The sequence below is a fragment of the Fukomys damarensis genome, unplaced genomic scaffold (assembly GCF_012274545.1).
Source record: "Fukomys damarensis isolate Sample0158 unplaced genomic scaffold, DMR_v1.0_HiC HiC_scaffold_27, whole genome shotgun sequence".
NCBI lineage: Eukaryota > Metazoa > Chordata > Mammalia > Rodentia > Bathyergidae > Fukomys > Fukomys damarensis.
In genome coordinates this window covers 5,111,664-5,125,925 of record NW_022900939.1, presented here as the reverse complement: position 1 = coordinate 5,125,925, position 14,262 = coordinate 5,111,664, and the positions used below count along the sequence as shown (strand labels likewise).

General features: G+C 51.7%; 1 protein-coding gene across 1 annotated transcript in view; it reads left to right on the top strand.

Moving 5' to 3' along the window:
• Positions 1 to 14,262, top strand: part of Ptprj (protein tyrosine phosphatase receptor type J) — a 50,101-nt gene that overhangs the window by 28,235 nt on the left and 7,604 nt on the right. The window contains exons 11-20 of the mRNA XM_033756805.1: positions 1,048 to 1,405; positions 3,105 to 3,395; positions 4,550 to 4,681; positions 7,817 to 8,027; positions 8,108 to 8,232; positions 9,006 to 9,093; positions 10,763 to 10,804; positions 11,366 to 11,374; positions 11,474 to 11,561; positions 12,458 to 12,548. Coding sequence (XP_033612696.1) covers positions 1,048 to 1,405; positions 3,105 to 3,395; positions 4,550 to 4,681; positions 7,817 to 8,027; positions 8,108 to 8,232; positions 9,006 to 9,093; positions 10,763 to 10,804; positions 11,366 to 11,374; positions 11,474 to 11,561; positions 12,458 to 12,548 — 1,435 coding nt within the window. The remainder of the gene's footprint in view (positions 1 to 1,047; positions 1,406 to 3,104; positions 3,396 to 4,549; positions 4,682 to 7,816; positions 8,028 to 8,107; positions 8,233 to 9,005; positions 9,094 to 10,762; positions 10,805 to 11,365; positions 11,375 to 11,473; positions 11,562 to 12,457; positions 12,549 to 14,262) is intronic.

Below are 14,262 nucleotides of genomic sequence, written 5' to 3'. Positions count from 1 at the left end.
GAGGTGCGGTCGGGCGACCCGGAGAGGGTCTGGAGTTCTGCGCCCCGAAGCCGAGGGAGGGGGAGATCCCAGCCCGGCCCAGGGCTGCCGTCCGCCCTCACGGGCCCTGGGCCAGAGCCATGGGACCTGCAGTGTCCTTCGAAGCCAGAGGCGAGTCAGCCTGCGAGGATGAAGCGCGCACGTATCCCTGCGCCCCTTTCACTGCCATGGCTGCTCTGCAGGACCCTGGTCTGAGGGGGCTTTGCTGGTATCCAAACTAAGTAGGGAGAGAGATGTTTATAGAATGCTTCTAGTGGATTTTGGTGTATTTCTCCTCTTTCATGAGATAGATTTAAAAAGAAAAAATTGGAGATTAAATCTTAAAAGATAGCGATCAGATAAACCTCATGTATTAAAAGAAGCCTGGGTAGCCCACTTTCGGCAGCCCCTCCTGACCTTTTTAGGCAGGAGCTGTCTGTCCCTCAGTAAATATTTCCTACTCTTAAAACTAGTCATGGTGGTGCCCACCTGTAATCCAGCACCCTGGGGAGGCCGAGGCAGGAGGATCACAAGTTTGAGCCTAGTCCGGACAACATAGTAACTTAGTGAGACTCAGTCTCAAAATACAGAATGGGGCTAAGGATGTAGCTTAGTGTGAAAGACCTGGGTTCAATGCCCAGTACTGGGAAAAAAGGAAAAAAAAAAAAAAGTACTGAAAAGCTTTAATTCTTTTCAAATTTAATCTGTATAATTATTTTTCTGAATGTCTTTTTTGGGAAGTCTTCCATTTTTTTGAGCCAGCAAGTAATATTAGCTTTATTTATTCTTTTGAAGAGAAGCCAGGCTGGTTTTGGATGTAGTAAATAAAGTTGTCCTGGGGCTCAAACTTGTCCATGCTTTTTTTTTTTGTTTTTTTGAGACAGGGTCTCACTGTATAAGTTCAGGTGGCCTCAAACTTGAGGTGATCCTCCTGTCTCAGCCTCCTGAGTGCTGGGATTACAGGCTGTGCCTGGCTTTATTATTCTTTGTTTCTTTTGTTTTTTTCGGTACCAGGGATCTAGCTTGGGTCCTTGTGCTTGCGGGGCAGGCGGTGGCACCACTGAGCCGAATCCCCGGCCCCTGGCCTTATTATTCTTACTTTTCAATCCAGGGCCCAGCGATGTGTCTGACATTGCAGTCAGCGTGAACACCACGGCGGTAAGCTTGAGCTGGCAGAACGAGGATGCAGCCTCTCCTGTCTACTCCTACCACCTCCTTATCGAGAAGGCTGCAGATGCCAGTGACACCCCGTGGAACATCACGAACATCACAGCCATGCATGAGACCGTCCCTGGATTAGAACCCGGCTCACCCTACACCGTGGAGATCTTTGCAGAAGTCGGGGGCATCGAGTCCCTAGTTCCTGGCCGGAAGAGCTTCTGCACAGGTGAGCGGCCTGTGTGAGGCCTGGGGTGGGCAGGTGCCGCCCTCCCAGGGTCCCGGGGATGGACAGGAAGTAAAGGTCAGTCAGGTGTGGTGCTGACTGCCACCAAGGGGAGGTGCAACAAAGGGAGGTTTTCCTGGGCTCCCCAGGGAAGCTCGATATCTGGGGACACAAAGGAGCCAGCCGTCTGCAAATGGGGGCAGCATCTGTTGCAGGCAGGAGCAGCCTGTGCAAAGGTTCTGTGGTTGGGAGGAGTAGGAGGGTGTAGGGCAGGAGGCAAGGCCACGAGGTGACAGCCAGTGCTCCTGTGGTGGTCACCCTTGAACTTCCTGGTTTGACTTTTCTTTATCCTGAAGAAGATAAAGCTAGGCTTGGTGGTGAAGGCCTGTAACCCCAGAACACTGGGAGGCTGAGGCAGGAGGATCACCCGTTTGAACGCAGCCTGGATGACTACCTGACTTCGTGAGACACTCTCTGACCTGGCGCTCTGAGCCCCTTGTTCTCTGACCTCCTTGCTCTCCCTCCTTCTAACTGCAAAGGGGCTCAGGCTGGGTGGTGGGGGACTCCCTGGGTCAGCTTCCAGGGGGTGTCAGAGCTGGCACTGCCCCTGGCCTTTCATGTTCACAGCTTGGAGTCACCAGGCTCTGTCCCCCAGCTGGGGACGCAGAACTCCGGTATCCGGGGACGCAGAGCTCCGGTATCCGGGCTTCCTGCACTGCTCCCGCCTGGGGTGTAATTCCTGCATTCCCCAGCAGGGGGCAGCACTCAGACCTGCGTCCAGGGCAGGGGTGAGGGTAGGGGGACAGAAGCCAGGGGTGGTGACCCCAAGCCGGCCAGCGTGTGGGAGCCACAGCATATGACCCCTTCCCTGGTGTTGTATGACATTAATGACATCTCTCCCAGTGTGCACAGCATGATGGAAAAACATGGTGAATATGCAAATTACAAATAATGATTGCAGTAAAAGACGCTTGGTCACCAGCCTTCCCCAGTGTGCTCCCCTCCCTTCACACACACTGATCCCATTGTTCCTGCCGCTTTCTGAAGCAGTTCTGGGGTCCTCTGCCGTGGCTGCTCAGTGTCCTGAATGAAAACCTCACCTCTCAGTCAGTGTGACCTCAGGGAAGAGCAGGACTCGCACGATGTCAGACCCTGACTGAGGTGGAGAGCACGCCTCTCCGCGCCGTGTCTTATGAGCTGCCTTTCTGTTGGTGGCCCTGGGCCACAGCAGCTGCCAGATTTGTGATCGTACCTCCTGAAGACACTGAGGAAAGGGCCCTCCAGACCTGCTGCAGAGAAAGGGCAGATCCCCAGCCGAGTGTGCTCGTGGTGTGGGGGGTTCTGAGGGCAGTCATGGCAGTGTGACCTTTACCTTAATGCATTTTTTAAAACTTCGGCATTCGTAGTAATTGGATGTCCCCGGTGTTAGCGGTTTCCCCTGGACCTTATGGTGTTGGCTGTCAGTAAAACTACTGCCCAGCGCCCCCCTTTGGCATGTTCACCCGGATTAGGCAGCGTGTCACATGCCCACATAGCCCTGATCTGGGATTCGGAGGACTGGGGAGCTAGTCCCGGCTCCCTGTCAGCTGTGTCGCGCGCTTATTCCTGTCTGCAAGGTGGGGCGCTGTGAACCTTGGCGTGGCCCCACTCGGGTGGCATCCCCAGGTGTCCGGGGCGTCACGAAGCTGTGCTTGCCTTGCAGAGTCCGCCCCTGTGAGCGCCTTCCATTGCGCTGCGGTACCCCGGGAGCCCAGCTTGGTCCTGACCTGGGCGCCCCCTCCTGGTGGCCACACCGGCTTCCAGCTGGGGCTCGGCGGCGGGGCCTGGGACAACGTGACGTGCCTGGGCCAAGGCTCCCCGGACAATGGCACCGACTGCCGCACGGAAGTCTCGAATCTGAATTTCTCCACCGCGTACAATGTCAGCGTGGCCACCTTGTCCTGCGGGGCCACAGCGGCTGCCACCCACGGCACCTGCCTCACCAGCATCACAGGTGGGCTCCGGGGCCAGCCCGACTGGAACCTGCTTCCGGCTTTGTTTCCCGGAAATACCTCTCTTTACTGGTACAGACTGGGGCCCCATTCTTAGAAACCAGGGCTGAAAGATCAGACTCATCCTTTCCATTCTGAAAGGTTCTGTGCTGTACTGAACAACTCCTCACACCTTTCTAAGGATTTCCTTTAAGGCACTAAAAATGACACTTTTCTAGAAATGTTCAAATCCTCATACGGGAGAGGGTGGCGTGATGGAATTCATGCTCGAAGCTGGACACTGCTTAGCTCTTGTTTTATTACATCTTCCCCTCAAGGATCACTTTAAAACAACTTCTAGTTCTCTGTTTTTATTCATAAATATTTCAGCATAGCTGCTTCAAGACAGGGACCCCTTTTTTCTGTCTTTCTTCCTAACATTGTGGCATTACCATCACCATCAACTGAAGAACGCAGCAGAGTTCAGTCAAGCCACACACATCCCTGGAATCCTTATTGACAAGTTCTGAGCTGCTTTGCGGAACAGGAGATCGCTTTTACTTAGGGGACCCTTAGTTATTCTTCCCACGTCCTGTCCTTTTAAAAAGTTTTTACTTTAGGGCTGGGGATTTAGCTCAGCGGCTCGGTGGCCTGCCTTGCAAGTGCAAGGACCCGAGTTCAATCCCCGGTACCAAAAAAAAAAAAAGTTTTTACTTTAGGGCTGGGGATTTAGCTCAGCGGCTCGGTGGCCTGCCTTGCAAGTGCAAGGACCCGAGTTCAATCCCCGGTACCAAAAAAAAAAAAAGTTTTTACTTTAAAACAGTTTTGTTGGTACCTGTTTGCAGAATGTAATGATCACATCCCTCCTGGGGCACTGGTACCCGTACGAGCACACGAACACATCTTAACTGTAACTTTGTGTGTGTGTGTGCTTGAGTTAGGGTCTCGCTGTGTAGTTCGGCTGGCCTCGAACTTGTGGTCTTCTGCACTACACTGCGAGACCCTGTCCTGAAAAAGAAGACAGACAAAAAGGAAATACAAGCACATATTGTTAGAAGCAGCAGCAACACCAAGACCAAAAAGGTCTACGGGAGCCCAGGCTGAGGCGCGCACTACGCGCTCTGGTGACCCTCAGCCCCGCCTCAGCACGATCATGTCTCACGTGGTTTTGTTTCAGACCCCCCGGTTCCAGATGGGTCTCCGAACATCACGTCTGTGAGCCACAACTCAGTGAGAGTCAAGTTCAGTGGGTTTGAAGACAGCCATGGCCCCATCAAAGCCTATGCCGTGGTCCTCACCACCGGCGAGGGTAAGGACGCGACTTGACCTGGGCGTCTACCTGTCCTGCTGGGCTGCTGAGCTGGGGTGGACTGCCATGTGTCAGGCTTTGCTTCAGCAGTGTGAGAAGACTCACAGGATTTGCGAAGGGCGGCACGGGGGGCGGGGGGGCTATGTTCACCAGCCTCTGCGCCCAGGTTTTCTTCTCTTCCAGCGTCAGGTCTTTAGGCGGAAGAATGTTTCCAGCAACTTTTTTCCCTTTTCCTTCCTTCCTTTCTCTTGTTTTTCTGATTTTTGACAGGGTCTCACTGTGTAGTCCAAGCTGGCTTCGAACTCACAGCGATTCGCCTGCCTCAGCCTCCTGCATGCTGGGATTGCAGGCGTGCGCCAACAGGCTTGGTTCCCAACTTTATTACCAGCAAGCTCTCCATACACATGTGCACATACACACACACACACACACACACACAGATTCTTACACAATGACCTTTTCTCTTGTTTTTTATTGAGTTTATTGGTACATTTTAGGTATACAGTACAGTTACATTCGTTATTGGGAACTTGTACCTTTATATGACAGGTCTTGGTTCTCATTTTTTCCCCTTATCCCTGCCCTCCCTTCGCCCCCTCCTCCCCTCCCCATTTACAAAAACTTTATTTCCATTTTCTCATATGTTTTTTCTTTTCCCTTGTTCCCTTTCTCCTACCCTTCCCACTTTCCCTACACCTTTATCCCCTTTCTTCCTATTTCACATTGTCAATTATTAGGATCTTATGTACTATTATAGTTTTTCACACCAGAGAAACTATATGGTATTTACACAAGTGTGACTTATTTATTTCACTTAGGAGTATATCCTCCATATGTATCTATTTTCCTATGAATGAATCTAATTCCTCATTCTTTATGGCTGAGTAATATTCCATTTTATAGAAAAATCACATCTTTATCCAGTTTCCAACTGATGGGCAAATGGGCTGTTTCCAAGTTATAGCTATTACATACTGTGCTGCTATAAACATAGGCGTGCATATATATCACTGTGGTATGATTCTTCTAATTCTTTTGGAAAGATACCCAGCAGAGGGATGGCTGGGTCAAATGGGACCTCTAATCCTAGTTCTTTGAGGTATCTCCATATTGATTTCCACAGTGGTTGCACCAGTCTGCACTCCCACCAACAATGGAGAAGGGTTCCTTTCTCCCCACAACCCCGCCAACATTTGTTATTGTGTGATTTCTTGATAGCAGCCATTCTTTGTGGGGTGAGGTGGAATCTCAGTGTTGTTTTCATCTGCATCTCTCGAATGACCAGTGATGTGGAACATTTTTTTCATACATTTACTTGCTGCTTTTACTTCATCTGAAAAATGTCTGTTCATTTCAGATGCCCATTTTTGAATCAGGTCTTTATATTTGGTGGGGGCTGATTTTTCTGAGTTCTTTATATATTCTAGATAGTAGTCCTTTGTCTGAGGAGCAGCTGGTAAAAATTTTTTCCCACATTGTAGGTTGCCTTTTAGTTCTGTTGATGGTTTCTTTTGCAGTGCAGAAGCTTTTTAATAAGATGAGATCCCAGTTGTTGATTCTCTCTGCTAGTTCCCATGCTACTGAGGATTTGCTCATAAAGTCTTTTCCTAAGCCAATGTCTTCAAGAGTTCTGCCTAACTTTTCTTCCAGCAAGATTAGTGTTTCTGTTTTAATATTTAGATCTTTAATCCACTTGGATTTTAGTTTAGTGCATGGTGAAAGATAAGGTTTTAGTTTTAATCTTTGGCAGATTGAAATCCAGTTTTTCCAACACATTTATTAAAGAGGCTATCTTTCCTCCACTGGATGGTCAGTTCTGTTTCTTTGCCAGTACCGTGCTGTTTTTAATCACAGTGGCTTTGTAGTATAGTTTCAAATTGGGAATTGTTATACCCGCTGCCATGTCTCTGTTGCTTAGGATGGCTTTTGCTATTCTGGGTCTCTTGTGGTTCCAAATGAATTTTTGGATTGTTTTCTCAAGTTCTGTGAAATATTCTGTTGGGATTTCAATCGGGATTGCATTGAATCTGTATAGCAGTTTTGGAAGTATGGCCATTTTCACTGTGTTGATTCTTCCTACCCAGGAGCAGGGGTTGTCTTTCCATTTTCTTATACCCTCTTCGATCTCTTTTTTTCAGAGTGCTGTAGTTTTCAGTGTAGAGGTCTTTTGCTTCTTTTGTTAGACTGATTCCTAGATACTTCATTTTTTGGGATGCTATTGTGAAAGGAATACAATGACCTTTACTTAAAAAAGAGTTTGCATTTCCTATGGGACCTTGCAGAGGGTGCCCCAGAGGCCTGGGGGAGGTGGAGTAAAAGCTGTTCGTCCTTGAAGGGCTCTGTCACAGTGCTTGGTGGGGACGGTGTGATTTGAGGGCTTCTCAGCAGCTGTGTTGAGTGCTTCGCGGAGGCCTGGACTTCAGGTGCTAAGTGTTGGCATTCCGGGTGATTCTTTAACCTTGGTGTGGCGGGCCCGGCCGCCCCTGCCACGTCTCCACCCGTGGAGTCGGCCCCATTCCCAGGAGGAAAGCGGGGACAGTGCTGTCAGTGGTGTGGGGAGACTGGGCTCGACATTTGCTGATGTCATAAACCTGTTTCAGAATATGAGAAAGTAATGTGGATCTGGGTGTGGTGGTGCACGCACCTGCAAGCCCAGCACGCAGGAGGCTGAGGCAGGAGGATTGCCAGGAGTTTGAGGCCAGCCTGGGCTACATAGTAAGACTTTGTCTCAAAAACAAAACAAAAAAGCAGATGTCGAGCCATCTCTATTTTCTCTTTTTATTTTGGGTCTGTGCATTCTGTCCTGTCGCTTTCCAACAAAGCCAAAGCTTTGACCTCTGCTGAGGAGGGCAGGTGACGTTCCCGGGGTGCCAGGCTGCCCGTGCTGTCCTGTGACGGATGGGACCGCGGGCCTGGGCTGCGGGCAGGGTGGGCTCCGGCCAGGTCCTGTTTGTTTTCTGAGCCTTCCTGATTCCTTTCGGGAGAGTGGGGTAATAGGCTTCTGGGATGGGGTTCATGGCGGCGAAAGGAGTGAATAAAGCGCTGAGGATCTAACGTCGTTGCCGCCTGGTGTGAGGTGCCGAGCCAGCATGACTGAGCTCGGAGATGAGCCTGCTCTCCGTGTGCCTCCCCTAGCCAGCCGCCCTTCTCCTGATGTTCTGAGATACACTTATGAGGACTTCAGAAAGGGGGCCTCAGATACCTATGTGACCTACTTCATCCACACGGAGGAGAGGGCGTGGTCCCAGGGCGCGTCCGGCGTCTCGAGCTACGAGATCAACGTCGGCAACGAATCCACCACGCTGGGCTACTACAACGGGAAGCTGGAGCCACTGGGCTCCTACCGGTGAGGCCTTCGGTCCCCCAGCCCAGGCCCAGCCCTGCGGACCTGGCCCAGCAGCCTCACAGTGCCCTCTGTCCCCGTAGGGCCTGCGTGGCCGGCTTCACCAGCATCACCTTCAACCTGCAGCACGACGGACTCATCGACGGGGCCGAGAGCTACGTGTCCTTCAGCCCCTACTCACAGGCTGTTTTCTTGCCCCAGGACCCAGGTAGAGGATGACCCCGGCCCCGTCCCCAACTCTGTGTCCCCAGTGCAGCCCCTCTGAGCTCCCTGCAGCCAGCTGCATTTCTAGCCCCAGGACTGTTGAGCTCTCTGATCTCACTTATGGACCTGCGTGCGGAGTCTTTGAACATTTGCAGCACAAGGAGCCCTGGGATTGTCTTGTCCAACCCCCTTTAGGAACTGGCCGTTGAGGCCCAGCGGAGGGAGTAACTGGGCAGGGTCGTACGGTGGCTTGATGCGGTCCCGAGATGCTGGCCTCGGGCTCCTTGTCAGCTCTTCCCATCCACTGTTGCTGCGCTGAGTGCCCTGGGGTGCCAGGACCAGGGAGGGTGCAGCCCTCGATCGTAGGCCACGGTGACTTGATGGACTTGATGGCTAGGTTCTCTGGCTCGTCCTACCCTGTAGTTTCTGGCTGTTAGAAAAGAGTCAGCAAAGGGGTTCCGTGTCCCCCGAGCCAGCCACCATTGGCACCGCTGGCCGTGTGAGGTGAGGCTCACAGGGTGGGAGGAGGCAGGTCAGTCACCCGGACGTGGAGCGACGGACCCGAGAGCAGACGGCAGCCGGGGGAGGCCGGGTGCAGGGCTCCAGCTCCCGAATGCCGTGGCTGGTTTTCGTTGCAGAGATGTGTAACTCTTGTGTGTGTGTGCGTGTGCATCTGGGCACGTGTGTTACACACGCATGTGCACCGCCCATCCTCTGCCGCGCGGCCCTTTGTGGCCCAGCGTGGACGCCTCCCCAGTGCCTGTGTTTGAACCCCAGGTGTCATCTGCGGAGCTGTGTTCGGATGCATCTTTGGTGCCCTGGTCATCGTGGCCGTGGGAGGCTTCATCTTCTGGAGAAGGAAAAGGTGATGTTGCTGACGTGAATTATAACTGCTTCTCAGGGGAGCATTTCTTGTGGGAAATTCCACACATTGAGGGCCCTGCAGGGAGGGGTACAGAGTGCTCGAGTTCCCGCGGTCCAGGTGCTTGCCCTCCTACCTGCCCCCGCGAAGCTGTGTATCAGTTGGGATGCGGGGACCTTCGCTCCCGGCTCAGTGTTTCTGTTGCGGCCCTGCCGGGACCCTTGGGCTGCCGCCATTCCTGCTGGGATTGTGGGCAATGCTCACAGTGCAGCTTTGGTGTTAGGTTCTGACTTACTTCTTGGGACTAGGGGTCTGTGACTGGGTAAGACTGCTTGCTTCTTGTTACCAAAAAAGTAGCACATATAGACAAGTCACTTTGAGATCACCGGGGTGGAATTCGTGACACCCGCAACCCCGAGGCAGAGCGGTTTGTTATGGCTCACGGTTTCGGTGGGTTCAGTCCGTGTTTGCTGGCCCTGAGGCGGGAACAGCGCAGTGGAGGGCCAGGTGGGGGGCAGCCGGGAAGCAGAGAGAGAAGGGAGGAGCCAGGCCCCACCCCTGGATGAGGCCCCATCTCCTCTCAGCACATTCAGTGACCGAATCACGGAGAAATCCACCTCTGAAACACAGGGCTTGGGGGACGTTCTGCCTCTAAACCATCACATTTGTTAAAGAAAACAAAACCTACCACAGAGAAGAACACAGGAGAAAGGTGATCTGTGATCTCAGCCCCTGCACAAAGCTGCTCCTTTCATCCCCGTTTCAGTGGCTGCACAGTACTTAACCATATGGAAGTACCATCATTGGATGTTTTCGGCTTTGGGGGCCACAGTTATGTATCCTTGTGGCTAAGTTTGGGCACATCCATGATTCTTCTAAGCTGGACACTCACTGGGTCCGTACCACGCAGGTGTTCAGTTTTCATCCATGCTGCCAAATTTCCTTCTGTAGTCTGTTGGCGTTGTACTCTGGTTCTTTGAAGCCTGTGGAGAGAGGGTGAGTCTCCGGGGAGGATTTCAGGATTTCGGAGAATCACTTCTGCCATTATTGTGTCACATTACATCTTATATAGTGCAGATCTAATTTTCATAAGGGAGGAGGTGGCAGCAAGGGTGTGGGTGGCACGCAGAGATTGGCTGAGCCCGGAGAGTCCTCAGTTGCTGGGGAAATAGAGGGGTGCAGCGCGCGGCCAAGAAGGCCCTCTGCACACTGGTTACGGGCAGCTTGCGCGTCCCTTTAGTGCCCTAGATCTCACTGCTGGACCTTGGTGTGGTGCACCCTACTTAGCCAGGCCTCTGGAGCGCCCATACTCTCCCGGAACGTAGTGTTTACCGGACATGGACTTGAGCCAGCCCCACTGGGCATTGTAGGTGCCCCGCCCACCCGGGATTTGGGGTGATTTCTGGTTTATCGCAGTAACTCGTCAGACTTCCCCCCAAAGCAGTATGAAGCAAAGAGCCCTCCTTTACAGTGAGGTAGTGCGGCTGATACACACAGCAAGGAAATTCCTAGAGGTGGGTGGAGGAAGATTGCCTATACTTTGCGATAGAATTTACAGCTTTGTGATCGGCGTGTGCTGCTTGCGCCTTAAGCTTAGCATCCGTAGGCGCTCAGGAGGGAAGCGAGGGAAAGCGTTTCCTGTCTGATAGGCCCTTTGTTTTCTCTCACACAGGAAAGATGCGAAGAGCAGTGATGTATCGTTTTCTCAAATTAAGTAAGTCTCTGGGGATGGGGCTAGGGTAAAGCTCTTGCTGCCCCATCTGCTCTGTGCCCATAGGGAGGATTTCTGATGGCTCTCACTGTCACTTTCCCCGGCTGACACATTTTTCCTGGTTTGTCACCTGAAAATTCTCAGTAATTCTGTCTTCAGTAAGGAACCTCTATTTTAAATTGCTCTCCTGAAGCGAGACTTCTTGCCATGTTCTACTATTAGTAGGTGTTTGCAAATATCATAGTGACATTCACTTTGGGAGGATTGATGTATGGATATAGCATATCTCAATACTATTTATTTTGTAGTTTTAAAAAATTGCATGGGTTGTCAAAACCTAGCGGAGAGTGGAACTTGTGTAAACTCACAGATAGCACCATTTTATACAACAGAGTTGGATCTCTCGATTCCCTTGTCAGTGTTTTGTAGATAGTATTCCAGTCTCTACCCTTGACCCTTCCCTCCATGGTAGTCTGGTTTTTGTTACTCTGGGAAGATGTTTATTTCCTAAACGGATGAGTTTCTCTAACTGGTTATTCTTTTCTTTCTCTTTCTATGACGAAGACCTAAAAAGTGAGTAACTTCTTTACTTTTTAAAACAGCTAAGATTTTCCTAGTTTGAGCATGCGCGTCTTTGAGTGTGAAGGTCCTGACAGGTTGCTGTTCTCTCAGGTCCAAGCTGATCAGAGTGGAGAATTTCGAGGCTTACTTTAAGAAGCAGCAGGCCGACTCCAACTGTGGGTTTGCAGAGGAATACGAAGTACGTGGCCACAGTACTGTGTTTTTTCATTGTTTTATGATTCTTCTTGAATGTTGGAAAACTTTCAGTTTTTGTCTCATGGTGAAGTTTTGGGTGAGGCAGCTGCCTGGAGGGAGAAGTTTGTGCCTGGCCCCTGGGGCCCCACTGTGACCCCTGAGGGCTCCTTCAGACCCTGACAGAGGATTGTACGCTTTTATTTGTTTTGTTTTTCTGGGCCTTCACAATCAACTACATCCTCAGCCCATTTATTTACTTATTGGTATCAGAGATCAAACTCAGGACCTTCTGCTTGCCAGGCAGGTGCAGCACCACTGAGCTAAATCCCCGGCCCCCTTTTTATTTTTTTTTATATTGAGATAGCATTTTTTGAGTTGCCCAGGCTGGGGTCAAACTTGGGACTCTCCTGCCTCAGCCTCCTAGAGTGCTGGGATTATGGGCAGGCCCCCTTTTGTCCTTTTTGCTTTATTTAAATCTCTGCCTTCCTTTTCTATGGCTGCCATAAACTGGGGAGCCAGGAATCCCAGATCACGGTGTTGGCTGGGCCCCACTCCCTCCTGGGCGTCTTGGGACTGTCCCTGCTGGTGGCCCCTATGCTCCTGATCTGCAGCAGGACACTCCCGTCTCTGCCTCTGTTTCCCCTCCACTTCTCCTTCCTGTGCCTGCTTCTTTCCTCTTATGCGGCTGCCGCCCACATGGGATTGGGGCTCCTGCTTGTGTAACCTTGTTTCGGCCTGATTGTGTCTGCAGCGACCCAGCTCCCAAGGAGGACCCTCCTTGGCACCTGGCGTTAGAAATTCTGCCTGTTTCAGGGGACACGAGTGAGCCCCTGTTGCCCTGCATCCCTGCTCTGTTCCCCCGGTACAAACAGATAAACCACTTCTTCATTTTGCTCTCAGGATCTGAAGCTGGTTGGAATCAGTTTGCCTAAATATGCAGCTGAGCTGGCCGAGAACAGGGGGAAGAATCGCTACAACAACGTCCTGCCCTGTGAGTGACTGGGCCAGCTGTGGCCCCTTCCGTGCCAGCCGAGGGAGTGTCCATGAGTCACCTGTCACGTGCTAGGTGCTGCCCTCAGGAACGTGATGCTTAATTTGAGTCCTCACAGCCTCCCGGTGAAGTAGGGATGGGAAAGTTCATTTTGCAGATCAGGAAACTGAGGCACGAAGCGTGAGGTCACACAGGTAGTAATGGCAGAGCCAGGGTTTGGACAGGGTCTGTGTCTCATTCAGGGAAAAGGATGGAGTTGGGCTCTTGCCTGTCTCTGAGTCGCTTTCTCATTGCTGGAACACAGCGCCCAACGCCTGCACCTCGAAGGAGGTCTATTTTGGCTCAGGTTTTCAGTCTGTGGGTGGCTGCGGAAGGGTCTGGCGGAGGACAGCTGCTCTCCTCATGGTGGGCAGGAAGCAGAGGCTGGAGGAGCCAGGGAGGGAGATGCATACTTCCGGGTCAGGTCCCCAGTGACCCGCCTCCCCTGACCAGGCCCCTCCTAGCGTCACAGGTAGCTAGAGCACCCCCATGATTCATTCAGAAGCCCTGCCTATGAATACACGAGGCTTTAGGGGAACATCGAGCTATAAGCCGTGACTCCATATCTTTGTTCTCTCAGCCCCTTTATTTCACTTCATGTAGCTCTGGATGAAAGTGAGCAGAGCAGAATGGTTGCTCTTTCTGCTTGTCCAGACATACGTGTGATCGGCAGGGTGCTTTCCACAGCTTGATGTGAGTGATGAGTGAGCCGGGCACAGTGGCCTGTAACCTCAGCATCCGGGAGGCTGAGGCAGGAGGATCACCACAAGGTGGAGGCCAGCCTGGGCTACATAGTGGGTTCAAGGCCAGCCCAAATGACATAGTGAGACCCTGTTTCAAAATAACACATGAGGGCCAGGGATTTAGCTCAGTGGCGCTCTGCCAGCCTTGCAAGTGTAAGGTCCTGACTTCGATGCCCTGTACTACAACAAAACAAAACAAAACAAAACAAAACAAAACAAAAACCAACAAGCCAAAAATAGAGTGATGAGTAAACTCTTCCCAGTTTGGGGGAATCACAATAGCCTGCCGTGCAGCCAGCATGAGCGGGGCCCCTACACAGTGTCCTCTCCTGTGGGAGGTTGGGCACCCACAGAAGAGGCTCCAGCCATATTCGTGTTCACTGAACGTGGTGTCCAGGCTTTATGGTTGCCAAGGTTTTCTTTCCTGGACTGAAATGTTAATCTTTGGTTTGAGTCAGCATCCTCCAGCTCCTAGCTTCTCTTTCTTCATTGTTTTCCTTTGTTCTGGGGAAAAAGCTTTGAAAATAAATGTCGGGAGGAGCTCCAGTCAACTGGTGTCACCTGCTTGTCTTCTCGGATGCCTACGGGGGTTTTCTGATCCCCAGTGGCATCTGGGACTTGATGTCCGAATGTTGTTTTTACTGGAAAGACTTCAGGCTGAGACTCATGTCGGTACCTGAGTCAGCATCACTGTGCTTGTCCGTCCGGGAGGTGCCCCGAGCAGGGAGAGGCCGGGACGTGGGGGGCTGTGGTGCGGCTTTCTCCTGCGTCTTCCCTTCCTGGAGCCACACAGGTCTGTGACTGACATGGCAATAACTCGTAGGAAATGTGAGACTTCTGTACTTGGATCATTCCATTCTTTTTTTTTTTTTTTTTTTTTTTTTTTTTTTTCCGGGGGTTCGAACTTGACTCCTTGCGCTTGCAAGGCACGC